Source organism: Lytechinus pictus, chromosome 7 (genome assembly GCF_037042905.1).
Source record: "Lytechinus pictus isolate F3 Inbred chromosome 7, Lp3.0, whole genome shotgun sequence".
NCBI lineage: Eukaryota > Metazoa > Echinodermata > Echinoidea > Temnopleuroida > Toxopneustidae > Lytechinus > Lytechinus pictus.
This window is the reverse complement of record NC_087251.1, coordinates 25,211,127-25,236,961: the sequence shown is the minus strand read 5'-3', so window position 1 is coordinate 25,236,961 and position 25,835 is coordinate 25,211,127. Positions and strand designations below refer to the sequence as shown.

The 25,835-nt window shown below is 34.7% G+C and overlaps 1 protein-coding gene across 2 annotated transcripts; it reads right to left on the bottom strand.

Moving 5' to 3' along the window:
• Nucleotides 1-1,889: 1,889 nt before the first annotated feature.
• LOC129264682 (serologically defined colon cancer antigen 8 homolog) lies at nt 1,890-25,316 on the bottom strand. Of its 2 annotated transcripts, none has more exons than XM_054902595.2 (17): nt 25,148-25,316; nt 22,629-22,821; nt 22,064-22,211; nt 21,529-21,699; nt 20,965-21,084; nt 19,676-19,783; nt 19,234-19,298; nt 18,540-18,734; nt 14,425-14,563; nt 12,650-12,802; nt 11,939-12,073; nt 10,912-11,028; nt 10,437-10,565; nt 8,816-8,948; nt 7,727-7,844; nt 6,773-6,947; nt 1,890-5,922 (listed from the first exon to the last, which is right to left on the bottom strand). In XM_054902595.2, exons 1-17 carry the CDS (start codon nt 25,197-25,199, stop codon nt 5,704-5,706), a joined length of 2,370 nt encoding a protein of 789 aa, XP_054758570.2. In that variant the 5' UTR covers nt 25,200-25,316; the 3' UTR covers nt 1,890-5,703. The 2 variants fall into 2 exon arrangements, with proteins under 2 accessions (XP_054758570.2, XP_063958389.1); XM_064102319.1 differs by lacking the exon at nt 25,148-25,316 and adding an exon at nt 24,823-24,862.
• Nucleotides 25,317-25,835: the final 519 nt, after the last annotated feature.

Below are 25,835 nucleotides of genomic sequence, written 5' to 3'. Positions count from 1 at the left end.
ATCTTAAAATACCCTTTTAGGAGCGTTTACTTTATTTAGTATCTTTGAACTATTATGTAAATGACAAGTGTAGCGGTGATAATGCTAAAAATTGTTGCTGTCTATGAAATCTAGAGATACATCGCTGTCGTTTATGTACGACCTATGTGTATGACAAGATAGTGCGCTACTAATAAATCCTATTTCCATCGTGTATCTATCGCTTTTCCGCTAAACTGACGTGACATAGCCAAATTTTAATTGCTCCTCCTAGACAAGTTCACTCTGCTAACATGATGTCAATGTTGCCATGCACATTTACATCAAAGGTGAGATCGAACTTACCCCATCCATCTTCCTCATTTAGATCTCTTTGCACACTAAAAACAATGTTTATTCATTATTTTTTATGGCGCTGTTTACTATTTAAACTTGACAGTAGTTATTTAGTAGCCTAGTTTAAACAAGTATTTAACATCATAAAAACGAGGTCTAATTTTTAATATCTTTTATTCAATAAATTAAACAGGGTTGTTTAAAGACCTACTGTGAAGTTCATATGGTAAAACAGCTATACGGGCATTAAAAAAAGTAAGTATTAGTTCTTCTTGACTAAATGACTGGCATGTTGATTTTGATGTGTCGTCATACTTCTTTTGTGTACTTTGCTTGAGTAAAAATAATGTCTGTTCCAAGTTCTCACTTACAAAGGTAGAGTTCTTACGATGATCACTAATTCTAAATCATTCATAAACAAATGAATCATCATATGGAAGTGACATATACAGTACATGTAAATCAAACAATGATGTAAATACAAACATATGTACTAGGAGTAATTTATTGATTGTGACTCGTAATCAATAAATTACATAATATTTACATCATTGTTTGATTTACATGTACTGTATGATTCATTTGTTTAAGAATGATTTAAAATTAGTGATTAAAAATTTTGTTTGCTGACTAATTCCCTTCTATTTGGTGCAACCCATTTTTTACACGCTGAATAAAAAAGGGGTCAGTGTATGCTCAAGAATGAACAATAACTGTATTTTTGTTGTCATCCGAAAGGGAAGTTTTTAGAGTATTTTCCAAAATTAATGAAATACCCTGATTTCAGAAACTAAATCTGTGTCCAGGCGTGACTAGACCCAGGAAAAGTTGCACTGTGTGATTTTCAGTATGACATTCAAAGTTGTTTTGGTCAGAATGGTTAAATCTAAATTTTGAGTATTATTTTTGAAAGAGCATACTTTTTTCTATTTTCTGATGTAAAAAAATTATGTACCAGACAAACCCAAATGGCTCCCTCGACAGTTTTAATCAAACCCATATTTTCTTCTTAGATTACTTTTTATTTGTTTTTCTTCCCCAAAATTGAAGTATTCCCCTTATTTTTAACTCCAATAAATGAAAAAAAAAATGGTCAAGATCTTTCTTCATTCATACTTCTCTGTTATCTAAAACTGGATGTGCCTAATTAGCATGACAAATTTTTAGCCAATTTGATGACCCCCCCCCCCCTTCTAGGGTAATTTGAATGAGTTTTAATCCACTTTTTGTCGCCTTGCACAATAATGGGGGGGGGGGGCAAGTGTGATTCAATAGCCTTGTCAACTTTTAATCCCTCTTAACTCCAAATTAATATTCTACTGTAGTCAAATTTTCTTCTCCTTGTAATGAGGGTTAAGAAAATCCATTAACACGAGTTATGTATCATTTAAAAGCTGAGATTCTCCTTTTTCAGTAGGAATATTCAACCCAAAATTCTTTTCTGGCGACTTTTTGGAGTTTTGCCATGCCTAGTTACATTGTCACTGCTTTTCCTTTGATATCTTTGTATTTGACCATCAAAATCACACTCTGAAAATAATTTTGGAGGAATAACAACAAAATTAAATGATTAATATTAGTATCCAATTTGTTTTTTTTTATTTAAACATACATTTAAAAAATATTATTGCTACAAAAAATGTTAAATGCATTTGATAAAAAGTACAGTAATGTACGAGAACAAAAGTATAAAATTTCTGTAAAAATTATTACTACATCATTGAATATACTGTACCACAAATGTTTTCATTATTGCTTTGTGAAATGTGATATTTTTTAAGATATGCCTGGCAAAGCGAATCACCCTCCCCCACCAAATTCAAATAAAAACAAGTGGCATGCCACTGGCAGTCTCACCTGCATTACGCAATTCAATATAGCAGCATTGCTCACTTTTAAAACAATTATTGAATAATTATTTTAAAAAAATCATATGATAGTGAAATACTATGTCCATTGACCTAAAATGAACATTTGACCTTGATCAAGTCACCTAGAATTGTGAAAATAATCATTCATACCCTGATAACCCTTATATCTAAGTTTCATGAACTAGATCAATAAGCTTTGTAAGTTATGATGCCAATTCAAAAAATACCCCCAATACCTTAAATTTTATTGTATTTTGTTGTTGTTGCAGGATTCATAGTATTATGGCATTTGAATAACTATAAATGACTGGTGGCTTTATTCAAGAAAACATGATTATAGTTCTGAATTCACACACAAATAAAAGAATGAAACTAAATAACACTGTCTGCCATCCCCAGAAAACCAATGTTGCAATGTACTTCCAAACTGAATAAAACAATTCAATTGGATTCATATTCATAACGATTTCCAGGCCTAAAATTTGATGTAAGGTAGAACTGAAACTTTGAATAAAATTTGCATACAGAACCAAACACATCAGACATTTACAACTATACAGTGCATCCCAGAAATAAGGAAACCGTGATTCCCAAGTCTTTTTTTTTTTTCAAAGGCAAATGAATTATGATATTTAATTTATATAATCATATAATTCAATTATTACTCTTTATTTTGATACCTTATATGAGACGAACACTTCACGCATTAATGAGCAAAACAAGTTTGAAATTTTAATGTCAAAACCAGGTTGCCCAGAAATATTAGACAAGATTGGTTCATGATATGACAACGTGCTTATTCAACTATTGGCTCATTAGCATTTCTTGTGTATTCTTTGATAAGATTCTCTCACTGATCCCTGAAATGAGAAAGGATTCAGATTCACAAATGAGTTCTGCACAAATCATTTTTGATATGCCTCAGTATTTATTGTTTGTAATCTGCCACGCATGAACAATTTGCTAAGCTGTTGGTTTCAAATTAGAGATGAGATTCCACTCTTGCCATGGGTATCAAATTTATAGTAAAAACATATTTAATACTTGTGAAATCTATCTCTGAAAACGGGTTTCCTTTTTGTGGGACGCACTGTATATTAATTCGTCACAATACACAATTTTTACAACTGGCATAAAGAGTTAAATACTTTCAATTAGTTAGTACAATCAAATATAATAAAGTACAACAAAAAATATGAAAATAAAAAGATTATTTCTTACAGACACTCAATACACACAGATACATTGATTAGAACATACATGGAATAATTTGTTTAATCTAAAATACTGGAAGGTGTTTTATACTGACTGAGGTACAAGAAGAATCAACTAGAGTACTGTGTAAAGAAATGTCATACCATCTAGGAAATTCCACATGGGAAATTTAATTCAGATACAAATATTATTTGAGTTTGTGTTCACAGTTCATGTTCTGTGTTTTGCCTCTCTTAAACCACTATAGCAGTTAATTCGAGGAAAATATGTCTGTTATTTCCCCCCAAATCTTTTGTTTCAACAATATTCAATATCAATAATGAAATTTAACCATGTTGTACATTTTATAAAAATGAGCAATCACTTTCAATATCAATGAAATTAACCCATTTAAATGTACTTACTAGAAATTTGAACCATTTTCTGAGAATTTTTCCAAATAAAGTTGAACATGCCAATAATGATTATCATGTCATGACACCTATTTTCAGAAATGTTGATTTTTAATCCATGAATGGATTTACTCTGGACTATAATTTTTCTCATATGAAATTGCCCTTTAGGCTTTATATTTTCTTTCACCTCATGCATGATATTTGCATGTCCACATGACATTTTGATAACTTCAACAACTCACAAATTACTAACAATCAACCAATTTGCAATTTTTTTGACAGGGTGGAAATTGATATTTCAGGTAAAATAAAAATAAAATGTATATAAATGACATACACTAAGAAAAGACAAATGAAAGGAATGTTAATTAATTAGAAATAAGAAATGAATGTCCATACTTCACACACAAGTTATATGACTGTTTGCTACCTTCTTAAAACCATAGCTCCAATAGAGCATCAATATAAAAAATTGATAAAAATGGACGGTTAAAATATGTATTGCTGTAACTTATGCAACATTTTGCCATGCATATTTATGAAGTTCTTTTTCCAACTGCATAAGCTTGTAAGATTTTGATATAAAGTAATGTGTGAAAAATAATGTTCTCTCATTTTAAGGCATATAATTAAGTGGTTGTTTATGCAATTACTGTTTATATCAAGGCAGAATTATAGAAACTACTATTTCAGAATGCAGTGGGAGAGTAAATTTAAAAATAATATGATACTTTGTGTATTAAACAAATATCATACCATCATGATGCACATAGCTAGGTCTAAGATTAAACTAAAATACAAATGCATGATGGATCTACCATAACTTTTTTAAATTCAATTATTTGCCAATGATTGTAATTTTATTTGATTAAAAACCATTCAAACTTGTAAATAGGAACTAAAAAGTCTTCATATGTCTTCATTAGTTTTCACATAAACATCAGGTTTGTGTTACATAATTTACTTACAAAATCAATTAATTTAGGACCAGGGTTGAATAATTTTCTTTTCTAAATAATGGTCTACACTCTTAATATATTAACTTTATCTCTGAATGAAATATAGATTAAAATATAAAATGGATTAAGTGACAAAAGCAATTAATCAGTACAAAATCATTAACTTACTACATGAAAAACATTAAACTCAGACTATATCAACCCAAGTAAATTTATTGTTCATGAAGCTATTACAATACAGGATGATGGTTCTTGTTAAAGACTAATTTAGTATATCCCTGTTTCCTCGTTCTTTTTTTTTTTTGGGGGGGGGAGGGAGGGGATAATCTATTAATGTGAATTTGACATTGTTTTCATTATACTTTGTTCCAAACTGGTATACTGGAAACCAGTTTGGAAGATTGCTTTGCTAGTGTTCCCATTTGATCACCTGAAAGTGGTTTTCAAAACCACTTCACGTAAAGCAGTCTTGCTGCTATGGGAAATAAATAAATAAATAATATAGGATTTGTATAGCGCACGTATCCACCTTGCTAGGTGCTCAAGGCACTCTCGGTGGAGTGACATGTTTAGCGCAAAATTTGAAACTGCAGCGTAATCATTCCACATACAGTGTGTGGAGTCGCGCGCTCGAAATGTGAGATGATTGCTTCCTGAAGAACAGTTGTGTCCTCACGCTAAAACCAGTTTAACGAGGCAAAGCGATCTTCAAAACTACATCACAAGGTGGTTTTCTGAACCGGTTTGGAAGATCGCTTCCAAGACCGCTTCCACCGTTCTCATTTCACGTTAAACTAGTTTTAGAACAGTAGTGAGAACAGTGTCTAAGTTATAATATTTTATAGTGAAAAAATATGCATGTGCACTTTCTTGATTTCAATTGCATGTGATTTTGAATATTTTAAGAAACGTTCCTTTCATCAATACTTAAAAGAAAAATGATGTATGCTACCTGTCCTGATCATGACTTGGTACCATAGCCTCCTTGCCATATGATCCAGCCGATCTCTTGAGTTTATCTACATCACTGTTCAACCAGTTGGTTTCACTCCTGTTCAGGTCTGATGGTGCATTGGTGATGCCATGGCTTCTCAAGAACTCTACCTCCTTACTGAGGACCTGTCGTTCCTGCATCAAGCTGGTCTGCTTCTGAAGGAGCTCAAAGATCTAGAGTGGATGTCAAACACAATCAAAATCATGAACGGTTGGAAAGATCAGAGCTCGCACCATAAACAGATTGGAAAACATGATTCTTAAGATGGAACCCTACTTCCTTACTGAGGACCTGGGGAATGTTTTGTTGGATGTTTTAACCGATGAAATCTATTTCATCCAAAGATTGCCACAGTTACAGTGCTTAGCATGAAATCATTATCAAGAAAAATCATCAGACATCAATGTTGTTGAAATGCTCTCTAGGTGTTCAGGCATCAAAGCAGATCTGCTTCCTCATAAAGAAGCTCACAGATCTTAATATCAAAGCAAATAATTTGAAAAAATAAATCATGATTGACTTTGAAGGGTCTGAGGCCCATTGTAAAAAGAGTAATAAAATGCGATTTGATTTTTATCCAATCGAGGGTACCCATTTAAGATTTGCATTTAGCTGCATCTAAATGCACCTTTTACTTTAGAGTCCCCGAGTTCAAAACAGAATGATTTGATGCTGTTCAATTCCATGAAGTATATGCATCAACCCCTTATAAAAGAGAGACCTTCCTGTATTTCATTTTTTTTTTCTAGTTCATATGAATTTTGTAAAGCTTCAGAAGGTCATAGCTTGAGCAGTTTGTGAAGTTAATTTGAAAAAGGAGAAAAATGGGGATTGGATGGACAAATAGGTTGGTTCAGATCAATACTTGATCAAAAATAAATAAAGCAACAAATAGATCAAAGCAAAACACAGAATGAATATATACATCATCCCAAATATAGAATTAACTATGAAGCCTATGAAATAGAAGAGACATATGTAGTAGCAGCAGCATAGCAATGTCAGGTATTCCAGACACATTACCTGTTTAGCATTTTTGTTATTCTGTTCTTCCATCTGCTGGAGACGGGTTTTCATTCTATGATGTAGTTTACCATGCTCTACACACTGTATCTCCATATCATTATGCTGCTGGGAGAGGCGCTCTGATCGGGCCACAAGCTCACCATTCACCTGCCTCAGTTGACGAAGCTCTGATCTAAAGTGATAATAGAAAGAAATGAGGGAAATGTACTTCCTACAGCACAAATATATTGATTCTATACTTTCATCATGATTTCACAGTTTTCTGAGAATGATTGTCGATGCTTTAATGGTTAGTATCATAGACTTTGCAAAAAAATTGCTGGTTTGTTGATTAAATTTCATTGAACTTATCTTATTTCAACATTGACATTCTTATAAAATGTTTACAATTCTTAGCTGCTTTTTCAACTTATAGATCATATCTAGTTCGTTACATAAGTGAGTAAATATATTTCACAGAAGAGTTTTCCTATACAAGAATATCTTCTAGTATGGTTTGAGACTATTATCATTTACAATGTCATTCACATTGATTCACAATTAAACATCAATTCTACACTTCAGATGTTTACAATTTTTAGCTGCTTTTTCAACTTATAGATCATATCTAGTTCGTTACATAAGTGAGTAAATATATTTCACAGAAGAGTTTTCCTATACAAGAATATCTTCTAGTATGGTTTGAGACTATTATCATTTACAATGCCATTCACATTGATTCACAATGAAACATCAGTTCTAAACTTCAAATGTTTACAATTCTTAGCTGCTTTTTCAACTTATAGATCATATCTAGTTCGTTACATAAGTGAGTAAATATATTTCACAGAAGAGTTTTCCTATACAAGAATATCTTCTGGTATGGTTTGAGACTATCATCATTTACAATGTCATTCACATTGATTCACAATTAAACGTCAATTCTAAACTTCAAACTCTAAGGCTACTAACCTATACTTGTTAGTTCCACTCTCTAACTTCTCAGTAAGGATTCTACCCTCTCCTCTAAGCTTTGTGATCAAGGCTTGTTGATCTGATAACATGTTCTCTAGTTCATTCACAGCTAAACCTGTTCCAAGCAGAGGTGAAAAAGAATACGTATCTCATAATTAGAAATATGAATGTGCAAGCAACAAAAATGCAGTTCCAGTTGGCTTGGCCCACTAAAATAGCACAATTAGTGTATGTAAATGTGCACAGCCTAATTCCGTTAAGCGCAAAAAATATAAGTGCCAATGCATATCACTTAATTTAGGTTTATAGCATACATCTGATGAACAGTGTAATAATGTAACTTATTGTGATAATGAAACATGCAATGTGCTGTCATTTGAAGTATAAGCAACCCTTGCCCAATTTTAATAAATTTGGTGGGGGTGTCTTGGTTTAGGTTTCAAAAGAACGGATGAAATATCATGGAGGAAACCTTGAAGAATAATTGCTTGTGAGTCAGGTTCCCGAAGTCAAATTTAAATGTATGGTATCATTGATCAACATTTTTAATACAACACTTTGAAGATTACATGAGAAACAATACACAATAAAATACCAAGCGATATAATACCTCACAGAATGGGATGATACTAAAGAAAAACACAAGACAAACATCCCCTTCTCTCCAAATTTTCAAAAGATGCCTCAGACAATACCAGATCCATTGATCAAACTTCCTCTGTAACCATCCAAAATGATTGTGTTATCATGCTCTCTCTTTTTTTTTCTTTCTTTTCTTTTTGTTACTTGTAATGATTTTTGTCCACTATGCTTTGTCTTTTTGTTAATATATTATTTTCCATATTTTATACTCATTTCATATATGATTTTTTTCTCTATAAAAGCCTTTGCCATTATTTATTTTTAATCACTGTTTTTATTTCTGTATATATGTCATGTTATATGTATGTACATTTGACAGGGCTCCCTTGAAAATCAGGCCAATTGACTTGAACGGGACAACCCTGTCTTTCAAAGAAAACGTGAATAAATAAATAAATAAATAAAACAGAGCCCAAACATAAAACTACTTGGAAAATAACTTACTATGCTTGGCTTCCATGTCATGTATAGTTTGTTTGAGGTCTTGCTCCTTCTTCTCTGCTCGGTGTCTTACCATCCTCAGAGCGTCTTTGTTACCCTTCTCAACACTCTCATGAGACAAACGTAAAATACTTGCCTAATAAAAACACAAACAAATATTGAAAATTGTGATTAATACTACATGATTTGACTTCCATACAACACTCCCATCAAAAACAGTCATCGGTCAACATCACAAAGGTTGTATCTTTAAAAATCATGAAATTTAGTGTTTGTTGTACTTAATGGATAAAAAATGATGCCCAGGTAAAAAAAAAAAAGTGCTGACACTTTCAAGATATCTGTGACTGAAAAGTCACCATTTAATGATTTTCCTGGGGAGTTTAAGTGTAACACATGTGGTGGAATAAAATTGGGGTGGTACTTCCAGTCACTATATTTTTTTTAATTTTCTGGCATAGCTGACAAATGGGACCTTGCAGCTCAGATTTTCTTAAAAGTAAAATCAATGTTGACCAATGCCTGTAAGATGTGAATTAAGAAGTGCCTAATACAGTTGCTACTAATTACATGATCAAAATCTGATTTTCCATCCTAAGTACCCTTTCTGCGTTTAATATTCTAAATTCTGCTTTCATTTATAAATATTAGGGCCATTCCATAAAATATCCATAAAATAATACAAGTTTTTGTACTTCTGCCTCCCATTTTTCTCCTTCTGATTTCACTTTAGAACAAGTGAAGTGCCTCTTGCAGTCTCACCTGCATTTCGCGATTCAATATACCGATAGCAGCAGTGCTGACTTTGATAATGACTATAGAATAATTAACAAAAACACCATTCATGTGATAATTAAATACTATGGTCACTGACCCTAAATGACATTTGACCTTGAGTGACCTAGCATTGCGCAACATCATCAGTGATACTTGATTACCCCTATGTCCACATTTCATGAAGTATTTCAATTAACTTTCAAAGTTAGGATGGCAATTCAACAAATACCACAAATATGGCACAAGTTCATTGACCTTAAATGACCTTTCACCTGAAACTCGTGCAGGATGTTCAGTGATACTTGATTATTCTTATGTCCAAGTTTCATGAACTAGATACATATACTTTCAAAGTTTTGAAATTAACCTTGGTTTAAGATTTTATTTTGATTCCCCCAACATAATCTCAGTTCATTGACTATAAATGACCTTTGACCTTGGTCATGTGACCTGAAAATCTCACAGGTGTTCAGTGATACTTGATTACTCTCATGTCCAAGTTTCATGAACTAGATTCTTAAACATTCAAAAATAAATGATGGCAATTCGACAAATACCCCCAACATGGCAAAAGTTAATTGACCCAAACTGACCTTTGACCTCGGTCATGTGACCTGAAACTCGAGCAGGATGTTCAGTAATACTTGATTAACCTTATGTCCAAGTTTCATGGACTAGGTCCATATACTGTATAAGTTATGATAACATTTTAAATATTTAACCTTAGCTTAAGACTTCACTGTTGACTACGCCATCTTCTGCTATACAGGCTAGACACAAATATCCTCAAGAATGGAGAGAAAAGATCATCATTTCAATTATTGAATACATAACACTATTTATTTACCTCTCTCTCAGCAGCATTGAGTTTCTCTACCAAACGGATGCACTCCTCCCGTGATGAGGAGGCATCCTTCTCAGCCTGCTGGAGTCTCCTTCTTACATCTGATAAGTCATTCTTCACCCGAGATTTCTCCTGTAATACAGACATAGCTTTTACCTGTCATTTTATGAAGAATATTGCAATTGCAAAAAAACATATATACAGAAAACTTGACAAAACTAATAGTTATTTGCTAAATCATAAACAAAACTCAGTATCTCTTTTCAGCCATGTTCTCAGAATATTTTAGGTTATCATGTTATGTATAGATAGGACATTCCATTTATTTAAAGCATTTGGAGCTCAAGTAATCTATATACCAAAGATAACTTTGACTAGGGCATATAGCTAACATGCATTATGCTGCATTTAACAAAATAAAGTTTTTAAATGGTTTTTATATGGAAGTAAAAAGTGAAGAAATGAATTCAAGACAAACCTGTTTTGCACTTCTTAGTTCTGATTCCATGGATGCTCTGAGTCTCTCTAATTGTCTCATTGCCTCATCCCTCTGTACCTTAGCTGTAGTAGCTGACACTCGTGTGTCCTCAGATACCTGTATTATGACACAGAGATGTGTAAAAATGTATGGACATTTAACAAAGAAATTACTAAAATCACTTAAAGGACAAGTCTACCTCAATTGATTCAACCCCCCTCCCCCTTATGATATTGGCCATCGATTGCGTGATCACAATGAAAATGAGCACACACGTTGCCCATAGCTTACTGATTACAAAACTGTATGATCAAACTCTTTGTAAAATCTCATTTCTAATTGATTTTGCTAATTTATGCAAAAAATCCAAATTTTTCTCTAATTAACAAAATAAGGCCCCTAAAATCCTTGCTTTTTGTTCATAGACCTTGATAGGATTCTGATCAAATGTACTTAAGAAAAATTCAATATCACTATTATTTTCTTTAATATGTATTTTATTGTTTTCTTAATTTCTTATGTATTTCTTTGTTTCTTAATTTTTTTTCAATGGGGACTTTATTTTGACCATAAACAAGATGAAATTAATTGAGTTTAATCAATAAAAGGAGAAATTATACATTTATGAATTTTGGCTAAAATCCCTATTTGCATTGGATCTGTACACGAATTCACATTTTTGATCAATTTTGGGTCTGCATGCACTTACAAAATGTTGCGTAATTTCGGAACTGCGTACAATGGGGTCGGAATTTTGGTCTCAAAAGTCAGCGATGGATGCGGTAAGAAAGTTTTGTGCAGTAGATTTATCGCAAAAACTATTGGGGGGCTGAATCAGCCCTGCCCCAGTCTTATTAGGGTTAAACTACAGTAAGACTAAGTGAGTATCAGACTAAGTGATGGTAGGACCAAACAGTAATTAGACTAGTTTGATAAAAGAAAAAGTGGGTTTAGCCATAAATCACTATCTAACAGTTAGACCATGTTAGTAGACCAAGTGGATAGATTAGAACCCAATGACTTTTACCTTTGTGATTTGTACCTCATGTTGCATGATTTGCATCTTAGCTTGATCCAGCTCTGATGTTATATCTACCTTCTCTCTGGTCACTCTCTCTAGCTGATTGGTCATTGCAGATAATTCTTCAGATAGCTTACCAACCTAACAATTCAAAGGAAATCAAACAATAATGATAGATGGATTATTTGGTCTTTACACAATACATATATCAATTTTAATCTTTAATCATTTTCTGGCATTCTCTTTCATGTGAGGGGAAGGATGGAGACTGTAATACTAAACTGCATATGAGATAACAGAATTCTTTTCCAAATAACTATTTCACTTTTGACTCATGCTAAGTTAATTAATACTGAATAATGAAGGTACATTCACTAATTCATCATCGGCAATCCTCACTTCCTAAATGCAAAGCCTGTTTCATGGAAGTAACCTTCAGCCTGTGAGGGATGTTTCTTTTTTATGGTACTCCCTTCCTTTCGCAACGGATGGCCCATGACTGACACTAATAAAAACACTGTATTTAACCCATGGCCATTTCAGTTTTTACTATCTTATGATTCACAGGACTCTAGAGTCAATCAATAATACAGTGAAAGGTGAAGAAGATGCATGTCAAACTAAAATGCCAAAAACCCCTGAACTCACATACAATATAGTCTCATTCCTTGAAAAAAAAAAATTATACCAAGAATCAAGAAAACAAGAAGTAGTCACTTTATGATTGAGCTGTGCAATTTCTTCTTGACTCTCTCTCCTAGTTGCCTCTCTTTCAAGATGTAGTTTCTCTTGTTGTTCTGTTACCATGTCAGCCATTCTGCTTTGAAGTCTGACAATGTCTTCCTTAGCTTGCTCTGTCTGTACTAAGGCCTGAATGAGAAACAAGGGAATCCCGGTCATACTCACAATATCCAATGAAGAATAGACCTGTTGTGGCTCAGTGGATAAGTCTCAGGACTTTGAACCACAAGGTCTGCGGTTCAAGCCCCACCACAACACTTGCGTCTTTTAGCAAGGCACCTTGTACTTTGTAAAACCTTGTACTTTTAATCTAATTATGGTTTATTACGTGGCAGTCACGGGCCACTTTTCATCATTTTATGATGGCAACATCAGGCCCAAAGAACAATCTAAAAAAAAAGGCAATTATCTACATATGTCATTCTCCTCCTAGGTGTAGTAAATGGGTACCTGGTAAGAAGAACTTGCTAAAGCCCGGGTAATAGTATGCAGCGCTTATAAACATTATCAAAGCGTTTTATAAATGCTGCATATTATTATCAATTTTGTTTTTGTAGATGAGCGTTACATGAATAATTCATCTGAAGCTGGAAGTCAGAAACTACTTCTAATTATAAGGAAAGGAGACCCCCCCAAAAAAAAAAAATCCAATACAGTCTTCAGATCAATACCATAATTAATTTCAAGATTTTTTATGCATTATGCATTTTATTCTTTCTCTTCCTACCTTATAAATTAATGATAAAATTCACCTGACATTCATATTTTTAATTAAAAAAGAGCATTCTTTCAAAACCAATCATTGGTTTATATATTCACTTGGTCTACTTCTCAGTCTAATACCACACAGGTAAAACCCATTTGGTCTACTAATCAATTTGGACTAATTGCCATTTGCTATAAAATACAATCGGTCTAATACCCCCTTAGTCAATTTTTATTTAGTCTAATTAATTTTAACTTGGTCAAATGAAAGTTTGGTTCATTAACAGTTCATTGAACCATAATGAATAAGTGGTGTCAAGCCAGGTGGATATTAGATGAAACGGGAACAGCCTAACTGGAAATGGATGAAAGTTTAAATGGGCTAAATGGTAATTAGACTAAATTAGTAGTAGACAAATCGGTTGAAGATGTAGTAGGATTACACCATGTGTGATGACACGAAATTGAAAGTACACAAAACAGGTGTAGACCAATCAGCAATTTACCATAAACATTCACGTAAACATTTCAATATTGTTTTCATGCCATATGCCAATCCATCCTGCCTCCAAACAATCTGTGATAATTATGTACTTTTATCATTCAATTCCTAATTATATACATCTCACTTATTTTCTTAAATAAATAGTAAAATAATTTCATCCACTATTCTAATCAAATATACATATTTTTAGTCTGGATCTTAATCTACATATTTAAAAAAAATTATGTACAATCTCATTTCTGCATGCAAGAAGAGTCTGTGGATTTGCATTGATGGATTAGCCATCATGCATTGTGTGCGCTCCGTTTGTTTTGCTTACTTTACTGTTTTAATTTTCCTATTTTTTTTTGTTTAAGAAACAGCCGAGCAAAAAACATGCTAATTAAAAGAAGTATATAGCAGCAGCGATTACGTGAATGGCCTGCAGGTCTATAGCATCTTTGAGGCGATCAAGTGCAGTATTTACAAGACAAGACAAGACATTGTTCTGCGAGCTACTATCCTAGAAACAACAGACGTAACTCACGACTTTGCTACTTACCTCTGTTCTCTCTAACTGAGCTTGTTCTACGAGTTGAATGCTTTGCTGCACCTGATTATAAGCTTCAGCTTCCCTCACTTCTGCTTCTTCTTTTGCTGCCTGGTTAGCAGTGAGACGACTCACCAAATCATCCCTCTCCCTGATGGTATTATAATACAAACAGGTAAAAAAAAATCAATCAAACGTCAGGGGAACTACATTGTACATTGTAAACAGCACTGCCATCTCTGAGGATTATACAGATGTGCATGTGCATATTTTGGTGCACATCTTTTTCGCGCTAAACATGCGAAGTAATATTAAAATAAAAAACTATGCAACTAAAATAAAAACTGTAACATTTTCAGTAAAATAAAGTTCAGCAAAAAAAAAAAAAAATTAAGTTGGCATCTCTGAAATATACAAATGAACGATTGGATCGGCATAGCATGTTTTACTGATATACAAATTGCTATGTCTATTCATCACCATTTCTGCACTTCATGACACTCCTTCAAGGGACTCACTTTATTCATCCCAGTATAGCTTCCTGTATGAGCTGCCAAAGGGTTTACCCCATCAAGTATCCAGTATTTAAAATCTCAGTGTATATTCAGTGTACTTCTGAAATATTTCTGCAATATGTAAAACACACTTCTGACCAAACGTTGGGGTAAAATGACCTCCAGCCCTTTGTTGCATGTGATTCCATAATGATTTGTACTAGTGCTGCAAGTCAGGCGCCATGTTCGGGTTCGGTTCGGTTCGGCAAGGTTCGGCAGAAAATTGCCGAACATTGGTTCGGTTCGGGGTTCGGTAATGATAGACTGATAAAGTTATAGTTCATTCAGGTATACGTAGCGTACCGGTAGACAATTTGTACTTGATTGACTGCATGTGCTCGCGTGTCCTCTGTCACATCAAACCATTTTATCTCTATCTTGTTGACATGAAACTATGAAAGTTATAGTGCTCAACGAATCAACTGTTATCTCGAATTTGATTATCTGATGACAGATTTATTGGGTAACTCACAGTTCTAAAATGGCGACTCTTCCTCGTCGCCCATACCTGGACCACGCTTTGGATACTTGCCAAATTAACTACGCTCGCACTCGACTCGACTCGTACCAGTACCAGCTAGGTCGCGCCAGCGCATGCAGTCCCCTTGTCGCGGGCCGGGACTTTGAGCTCATGAATATTTATATTTACAGTCCGGCCAAACGTGATTGGCCATTGCATCACATACGAGGCGGGCCGGCCAGCGCCAGTGCACTGAACTGCAGGCATAGTAGGGCCAGGGGCGTGTCGAAGAAAGCGTGCTTATGTAATGCGCCTTTCGCTAATTGGCTCGATGGGTGAACTAAACCACCAATCGCATGTCGCTGATTGTCGCATTGGTACAAACAGCCACGTGCTTTGTCACCCGCGAAACTCAGCTCACCGATTGAAGAGCAATTGCCGAGATTTCTATGATTTTATTGGTCAGATTTCATTCGACCATGGGTGCGTTTATCCGCCACTTTTTTACCCTATAATCATGATTCGAATCATGATTCAAATCATGATTCTGCAGAATCACGATTGCGTTTAGTCGAAATTGAATATAATCATGATTAGAATCACAAACATGAAACACGAAAAAAGGGGCGTTTGGAAAGACGTTTCTGCAGAATCACGTACGAAAATGTTCGAATAAACGATATCGTGATTTGAATCATGATTATATGACCTCACTGTGTCGGGCTACGGCTTTCGGTTTGACTCTTGCCAAGCTCAAGGCTCTCTATGTGCTCATTGTATGTACATGATTACTCTGCATGCATTTCTTGTCATGTTCAAATTCTGTGTTGGTCTTCGCATCGTCCACTACTTTTCATTTTTTGGTCATGTCTTCAACTTCAAGTTCTAGTAAATGAATTAACTGGACAGACAATGATCTCAGTTGTTGTGAGTATAGAGTGTCAATATTAAATTGGATCTACGCTGAAATTCACTTCCGAACACCATTTTGGATTAACTAACAAGATGAATAGAAGCATATGGACCCTATATGATAGAAGTAAACTTAGGTTGAATTATGGAAGCAAAATATTTTTCGAGAGCCGAAACACGTGCGAAAAACTTCCTCTGTCAAACTGCGCACTAGTGATGCGCACTGGATTGGCCCGAATCTGAGGAGAAACAGCTTAGGAATGAAGGTCGTCTAAACGCTGATTATGTGATATCGTGATTCATGTTTGTGTTTTGAATCATGATTCAAATCATGATTCAAATCATGATTCTGGCTTGAGGTCGCATAAACGCAGCCCATGAACATACAGACAAAGTGGGATGCAAAGTTTTACGACTGTAATGGGACAGGGGGAGTAGAGTGATCATCGAATTGTTTATGGTTAATTTGAGAAGTTGATAAGAAAGGGAAAAAAGTAAAGATTGGGGGTCATTTTCCCCCAAGAGATGACTGTTTCCGCTTTATCTTCATTCAACTTTTCAACGAGGGGAAGGGGATCTTGCTATATGCTATACCGTAATCATTCATGAGTGTTTGATTTTTATTTTCATCTGATTGTTAATAATAAAAAAGATAACTTCACCTCATCTCATTTCTATATTATTTGTTTTGCGTCTCTCCTTTCCATCTCTAACAGTCACTCACTTTATTTCCCACTTTCACTGGATCTCTCGTTTTCAAAACTCTTTACTTCTCTCTAAAATCATGAAAACTAGACAGTAGCGAGCCGACACCTCAATAATAATGTTAATCACCTCAATCAGATCTTTATTCTCCGCCGCAACAATACACGAGTTACGATCTTAATCACGTATCGTAATTCGTAATATTAATGGTACTTCATCTTTCACTTTCAGTTTATTGAGCTCGTTCATTCAAAATACTTTGAAGATTTTCAAACAAGAATCTTGTTCGCCACCTAAAAACAACAATATTTAAATAATTAGATTTAACCAATGAACACTCATACAGTTTTGGTTTTCTTTACCATGCTTCGGCGATTCGGCCACAGAGCGAGAGATGATGAAAGCCAGTAAAATGATTATAGCGCAAGCTCGCGCAACATCATTCATCGGATCTCCTTTCTTAATCAGGGCCGTAAAAACCACAATGTCAACATGAAAATGAAAATAAAATCTAGTAACCGCAAAATAAGCGCATACTTCCAACATACAATTGCAAAGAAGATTAGAGAATGCGCAAATATAATGATTAGAAAGGGTGTAAACTTATAAATTTATTAGCTGAAAGCCGTTTTTTTTTTTTTTGCCGAACTTCCGAACCAAGTCTTAGTGTTCGGTTCGGTTCTGTTCGGTTCGGAAGTGCCATGTTCGGCGAACTACCGTTCGGTTCGGCGGTTCGGCTACAGCACTAATTTGTACTATATTCAGGAAAAGTGAACTCTAATTCTCGCTACCCCAAATAGGAACAAAAATCTCATAATGCGCGAGACGAGATAATTTTCACTCCGTCGGGTCGTCATCACAACTTCCGGTTCAGAGTCATGCTCGCGCAAGGTTCGCGCATAGAGATGTATACTAATAACGCTAATTAGTATACATCTCTATGGGTTCGCGATACTGAGTTTTCCACCACGCTGAAATCGATGCCAATCAGCGTAATATGTACAGATTATAATACTTTTTATTTACTTTGGTCAGTTTTGATTCCATTTGAATTATGAATAAAAATATAAAATATATTTCACATGAAAAATAATTTTTATTCATGTTTTTATCTGTTGATCTGGATGGCAAAACAGTGCATTGGACTTCCGAACAGGAAGTTGTAATACCGAAAAAGCTACCCCATAATGCAATGCGCGTTACAGGGATTTTCCCGGATCTCGGCGAAATCGCTATTTGGGGTAGCGAGAATTGGTTTTAACATCTGTACCTGTATGGCATCAAAGCTGGGACTCAGTCCTTGGTCAAAATTATCAAGTAGTTGTTTGTTAATTTTTCTTGGCGACAAAGGAAAATAAGTTTTTGTTGTTGCATTTTTAATGCTACTGGACAACTAAAAACAAACTGTAACAGATAATTTGTAGGTCCTACCAAAACTGGAAGTAAGAATTAATGTCATAACAGAAAACCAAAAAATAAGGGGGTATATCACATACTCTGTTATCCTGTGAATGGTAGTACTATTCGCAGGCTGACTGGGGATGGTCATAACAGCCTCTTCTTGAGCACAGCGTACACAGAGACCATCTTTGATATGACTGTCTTTCCTTGAGAGAAGGTTTACTGATTCAGCCATCCTTAGCTTCACCTTCAAATCATTGCACTGCTTCTCATAGTTTACCAACTCAGATCTACAACAAAATGGACAAATTATAAAGGAAAATACACCTATAAGTGCATGCTCCATTTGCCACAAGATACATCTTTTCTGTTATACCTACAGGTTGAATAAATGATTTCCCAGATATTGCAACTTTGAAACACAACTTTAGATAATGAAAGCTAAAAAAATATATGATATTCTTTAATTTATTGAATATATTTTTGCAAGACTGCAATATGATGATGAAAACTGCTCTTCAATTTTCCCAATCATAGGGATAGTCTGTATTAGACGGGTCTGACATATGATTTTCTTTCTTTTTTAACCATTGAAGTACTGTTCCATCCAGCATCAGCTACCGTAATTGGAAAAAGGTGTGTGCATCGCAGTAATTGCTACAAAGGTGATGCTGTCTTTTGACCCTAAATTGCCAAAGTCACCAATTTGGCACAATAAGAGACACACAAAGTCCATAGAGAAATAATGATTGGTGTCTGCTCAAGAACATATTTCTCAAACAAACTTACTTTGTTGAAGCTAATTGGTCTTCCAATCTCTTTACTCGCATACTATGCATTTTCTTCAGTTTTTCCTGCAAAGGAAACAATGCAGTATCAAATAAGACTTTTCATTTCATTTAATGAATATAATTAACTTTATGAATATACAAAAATGTATCCAATCGATGTACTCATATTTCAACAGTTTATATGAAACAAACTGTAAAACAAGATGATCGAATTTATTGGGGAAGCTCATGATGTCATCTAATAAATGGAACAATATGTAACAAAACAAAAAAAAATTATCAGTAATCAATTATCATGATAAAGAACAACTCTTCTTTATACACTTTATTTTGGACACAGTAAAAACTAAAACTACAAAATATTCTTTTCCTTGTAATTATGGTCCATCAACTAAAAAGGAATTATGTGATTTAATGAAATTGACAGTGTCATGACTTACAAGATCTTCACTCCATTGGGCAAACATGAGTCTATCCGGAGCTTGAGGATGTTGTCTCTGGTTAGAACGTCTTTCTTGGTTACCTTGCATTGAGGATGGCTGTTCATCCTAGATTAAAACCATTACAAAGGGATAAAAACACATTAAAACTCTTATATATTTAAACATTTTACAGTAACAAACACTGTAATAATATGAGAAATTATACATACATACTATGCTCCTAATCTGATGATTGGTTGTGTGCGAACACATGACCAGGCATCTATTTTGTATACATGTAAATTTAGTATAATGGATAGCAAATAATAATAATTTGAGTATCATGGCTGGTCCTAATATTGAGATAAGGATATTTTCATCAAATAACAAGGATCCGATCCGCTCTCTTATTAACAAATCTAATAGAACTCATTTTGCTCAGACATTAATATAATTAAGAGATTGGTTCAATCAAAGAGAGGCTATCAGAGCTGCCAACCTCTGTTGACCAAAAAACATACTGATCCATAATAAAAATCATATTTTGAAGGAAAAAACATATTTTAGTACAAAAATTGATAAATTACACATACATGTACATGTATGAAGCATGCCAATCAAATTTAACAAAAAACATATTTTGCAATAAAAACTCATATTTTGTCACTTTTGATTATGAAAAAACATACTAGTATCGTTAAAATAAATTAGTTGGCAGCTTTGGGCTATAACTCCACACACCAATCGGTTTCAGAATCCAAAGTCACAAAATGGCAAAAGAAAGACCATTCGAAATGAGATGGGATTCAACAAATTTCCAGTTTCTTACACTTGTCCTTCATAGGCATGTTTTAGTGATTGGTTCATTCACAAAGAAGCTACAGGAAATTTACATCAAATTTTAAATGACTGGAACAATCACACAGTCACACACAAATCCCCCAGGAATGTCCCGGTAAGCGGGGGATCTGAACATGGTGTGTGTCTGTGTGTATCTCACTCAGCCACACACAGATAAACACTTTACAATTATTGACATGTGCTTAGTAACGATTATTGAAGCTAGCCTGTGTAAATGAGTGGAATTTGTGTAGTGCCATTGTAACCATTGTTTCTTTTGAAACCCAGTTTATATATGGGTGATATTAAATCATACTTTCATTTTAAACATCCTCTGTCATTTCTTCCTTTTCTTACACCTCAAATGTTATCTATCTGTAGCCATCTTCTTGTTTATATATCATCAACTCCCCCATCCCCTCCAGTCTCTCTATTTTTTAATATCTTTCTATCACTTTGACCAATACCTGTCTAAATGGACTATCTTCCAGAGCTGTTTTAATGAGCATATCTTTCATCTCGTCATTCAGTTTGACATTCTCTGCTACAATCGCCTCTGTCCTTCCTTTTAGACCATGGAGCTCCTCCTAATGATAAACATACACAAAATATACTACAAAAATAAAAGAATATCCATTCATGGATTTCATTTCAACACTATGATTTGGAATGCACAAAATAAAATATAGTCCAGATAAATGCATCCGATTTATATTCCCTTGGTGTCTTTAATGACAAAATGAAACAAAATCATCAACAACTTTTTTTTCCAAATGTGCCATATCTGCTTCTTCGCTAGTTTGAATATATCTTATAATTTTTCTTCTTTTGAATAGACTTTTCTTTACATTTTCTCAATATACAATCATCATTTCACTACTTTAATTTATTTTTTAGACATATCAACAAAATCGCACATTGAGAAACTGGAATCATTTTCAATGAATCAAGTAATCAATTAGCTCAAAGTTCAACGAGTCAAAGTTCACATTATGATGAGCTGCGTATGATTGGAAAAATATGCTCCTTACCCTGCAGTACTTATTCTCTCCCTCTAACTGTTGAATGTATGCACTTTGGCTGTTGATAATCTGTAGCAGCTGTTGCGAGTTGGGCTCAGTGTGCACTTTAGACACGCTGGTTGTTAATGGAAGTCTAGGGGACTGTTTGTAGGTGTAGGTATCCTCCATTGCAAAGGGAGCCTAGCGCATGAATTGTTACAAAAGAAAAGAAAATAATGGCATTTCACTCAGTGTTCATACAATTGAACGATATTTGTTCCTAAAAAGAAAAATCTCATCTCCTCCTCTTCATGCTACCAGTATATTTCTGTTTATTGGAAAGGTAGGGGAATAGAGAAAGTCAGAGGGGGAGGAGGAGGAAGGAAAAAGAAGGTGGTGGATGGAAGAGATGTTTGCTAGATGACTAATGCCAATCGACAAGTTCATAACTTGTAGAATGTACAAATAAGAGGGAGAGAGTGTGTGTAAATTGTCAAAGTAAGAGAATACAGAGTTTAGACTTGATTTGATTGAATGTACACACACAAATGCTGAAATCATTCACCTCATGCTGGCCATTCTGAGAGAAAACTTCCGATGACCTTCGACCTCTACCAGGCAATGTACTTGCTTGATTACTATTGCTTAGAAGTAGAGTTCTGAGCCTGTCTACAGCATTGTTGTAGTTGTCAAGTGCTCTATTATCAGATAACCTGCACAAAACATGATGGATTTATATAAACATTAGCAAGATGACTATAGTTCAACAAAAACCTTACAAATAAAGAGATATTAAATTAACTATAAACCAGTCCAGGAAATACTACCTACCAGTATTAATTTGACCAACACCCAGTGATTCCATTTTCAACTTACATGTAAATGATTAAGAAATTCACCATCTTTAATAGAAAATAAGGGGGAGCTATGAGTACCGGTAATTGATGTTAACCATAACCCAGTTTTGTGTATGTTTTTTTTCATACATTTCTGCAACAAATCGTTGAATGCATGAAATCATTGAAATAAAAATGATATACAACTGAAAAAATATGTGATTCATGAGTAATTAAGTCAAAAATCAACTACTTCTGACACTCTACCCTGTTTTGAGAAGAGAATCGGATTACCTTGTGTTTTGAAGACTTCCTGGCTCAAGATCCCTTGGTGAAGACAAACTCCTGTGTTGCAATCTTCTGGAGGTGCTCTTGGAAAGGCTGGAGGATGAGTGTCTAGGTGTGGGTAGGTGACTACCTAAAGTACGCCTCCTTGGACTACTGTTAAGTGTTGCCCTTAGCTCATTAATCGAGTCTGATGCCCTCCCTGCAATTTTAAGACAGATATTTGTTTCCATTCCATAATGGGCCTAATATTACCATAAATACATGTATATTAGGACAAGGCTGTCATAATCTAGCAACCATTCAGAAAAAGACTTTTTTGAGAAAGTAAATGCTGAAACGACTTATTTTAAAAAAAAATGTTTCTGCATAAAAGCATGGCATGGCCAATTTAGGTATATAGATGTAATCTCAAATCTGCATTCTTAGAGGATTGCTCAAGTCGCTATGGAGAATTCATTCCCATGAGACAATGCTTTGTCAAAGCCTGGTTGAGCTGTCGAACACATATTCATCAGTTTTGTATCCACCTCGTCAGCAAATTTTCTGTAGATATTTATATGTACATGTTTGTGGTGAGTAACATGTCATTGATTGATGATCTTTTCTCTTGCAACACTCTATGGTGGTGCTTTATGTAGATGTACATGTAGTGATTTGAACTGTTTTAAAGGTCAAGTCCACCTCAGAAAAAAGTTGTTTTGAATCAACAGAGAAAAATCAGACAAGCATAATGCTGAAAATTTCATCAAAATCGGATGTAAAATAAGAAAGTTATGACATTTTGAAATTTCACTTACTTTTCACCAAATAGTTCTATGCACAATTAAGTCACATGCATATGAGAGAATCGATGATATCCCTCACTCACTATTTCTTTTGTTTTTTATTGTTTGAATTATACAATATTTCATTTTTTACAGATTTGACAATAAGGACTAACTTGACTGAATCATATCATGTTAAGCAATGGTAACTCCACATGTTCAGTGAGAAATAAAACTTTGTTTCACAGGACAATGAGAAAATTTGAATATTTCATATTTCAAATAATAAAATACAAAAGAAAAAGTGAGTGAGTGATGTCATCAGTTGCCTCATTTGCATACCGACCAGGATGTGCATATAACTATTATGTGAAATTAGGCGAAACTTAAAAATGTCATAACTTTCTTATTTCACATCCGATTTTGATAAAATTTTCAGTGTTATGCTCGTTGGATTTTTCTCTTTTTATTCAAATCAACTTTTTGTTGGGATGGACTTGTCCTTTAAGGACACAAATTTTTATCAACATTGTAAAATATTTGGCATGTCACTAATTAATGAGCTATCATCCCAGACAACAAAATCAACCAAGGTATATTGCATATATATCGCTATGGTTAGTTTCAACTGTGGAGCAGATCCAGCAAAAGAAAAAGGAGTGTAGCGCAGTCAAACTCAGACTTGCAAACTTGGTCCGAACGGTGCAAATTTTAGCTGCCATTTATCTCGGGTGACGATTTGACACGCCCACACTAAGCAATCGATGTTTCCAAAACTGCCTGCTCAAGTTACCAATATTTGGTATCAAAATATAGATTATAAAAAATGCTCACGATCATTTCATTTTGAAAGTGGGGGTGACAATTGTTATCAAAATAAGAGGGGGTGGCGTCTCAATGTATGACAGTGAGTCCAAACTTCGCGCATGTCCATACTTCGCGGACGGTCATTATCTCAAAAACTAGCCAATATCCTTAAAATCTGACATCGTCAACGTGAAAAGCGACCTAAAATTACCCTTTAGTGATAATTTCTTTAGGATGAGTTCAGTATTCATGAAAATATTGGCAAAAGATCGGCAAATTTGCCACCGCTAGCGCCCATTTTGAAGAAATCAACAAGCATCACGATATCACCATTCTGCAAGCAGAAATCATCAAAAATGTGAGTTAAATGTGGTACTAACCGATTCCATAGCATTTTGCCATCAATCTCATATAAAGATTTGGGTAAGAATTATTTTTTTGTGTGCAAAATTGAAGGTTGAAGACCGCCGATTATCGCCGATGGCGACTCACTGCGCATGGACGTTACAACTTCATTTCCGATATTTAAATTTAAACGATATCATTATTGATTCCATTTTTAAACAAAAAGTAAAAAAAATCATTAAAAAAACAAGAAAAACATCTTGAGAAGACTGGGAAAACCTTACCGATGTTTACATTTAACATAGCCATCTTCATGATGATCTTTTTCTCTAACATTAACAAGATGCACATCCTCGACTACGCCCTTGTTTGCTGCTGTGCCGTGTTGTGAATATTTGGTAAAGAATCTAGCGCAGCGCGGCGCAGAGTGCCCCTACGCCGCTTGCCGCCCGGGCTCCCTTGGCTGACTGGCGCTGGCCTAGCCCTGCCCTTGCCCTTGGCTTTGTAGTTGCTCTGCTCCGTCTTCATTGGAGGTACGATACGGTTCTGTACGACGACCTGGCTACGCTACGCCTACGAACAAGCGGTTCATCTTTAAATAATACATACCCCTTAATCCTCTTCCTGATAAGGCAAGGGTGAATCCTAAATCATCATCCATGATGGAAAGTAAAACTAAGATCGAAATTTTTAAAACTGCCTCTCCTCCAATATTGACCTTAGATGAAGTTGCCGATCAATTACTGTCGACCAACGAACGTAGAGGGCAGCAACACACAAGCGTGTTGCTATAAGGAAGGTCAACTCGATACGCGCATGCAGCTGAGCTGCGCGCATATTTTATTGTTCATGCCAACGAAATCAAATGCCGATCCAATACAACAACAAATTAGTAGCGATCAAAAAACGAATATGGAAGAATATGACTACAACAATATCAAAGATAACTTTAAAAATATGTTGAGGAATATACATACATATAAAAACATACTTTGATATTTAAAACTTTACAAATATAAGTTTCAGGAAACTAAAATTACTACCAAATCGGTGATTGTTGTTATCAGCGATTTCACCAGACGGCTGTATTAGGTGATTTGCGTCGAGACGATTTTGTGACCACTCGCAAAGCATTTCGGGATTGAATATAACCACCTTATTTTCTCTGAGCTCTTCGCTGAACCCATCATCACAGTGCAGCTGCAGCGCAGCGCGCAGCCAATGCAATGCATCCGATGCATGGGTTGTTTTTTCGCCGTCCATGCCATGGTCTCGGACTCAGAGTTGAAATTTAGAC

Bases quoted from the DNA above. Each gene is read 5' to 3' on its own strand.
- LOC129264682 (XM_054902595.2), bottom strand. From the start codon at position 25,199: ATGGATGATGATTTAGGATTCACCCTTGCCTTATCAGGAAGAGGATTA. The intron at 6,948-7,726 runs GTTAGTAGCCTT...TTATCACTTTAG, and splicing joins AGTGGAACTAACAAGTATAG to ATCAGAGCTTCGTCAACTGA. The intron at 5,923-6,772 runs GTAATGTGTCTG...CATCCACTCTAG, and splicing joins ATAACAAAAATGCTAAACAG to ATCTTTGAGCTCCTTCAGAA.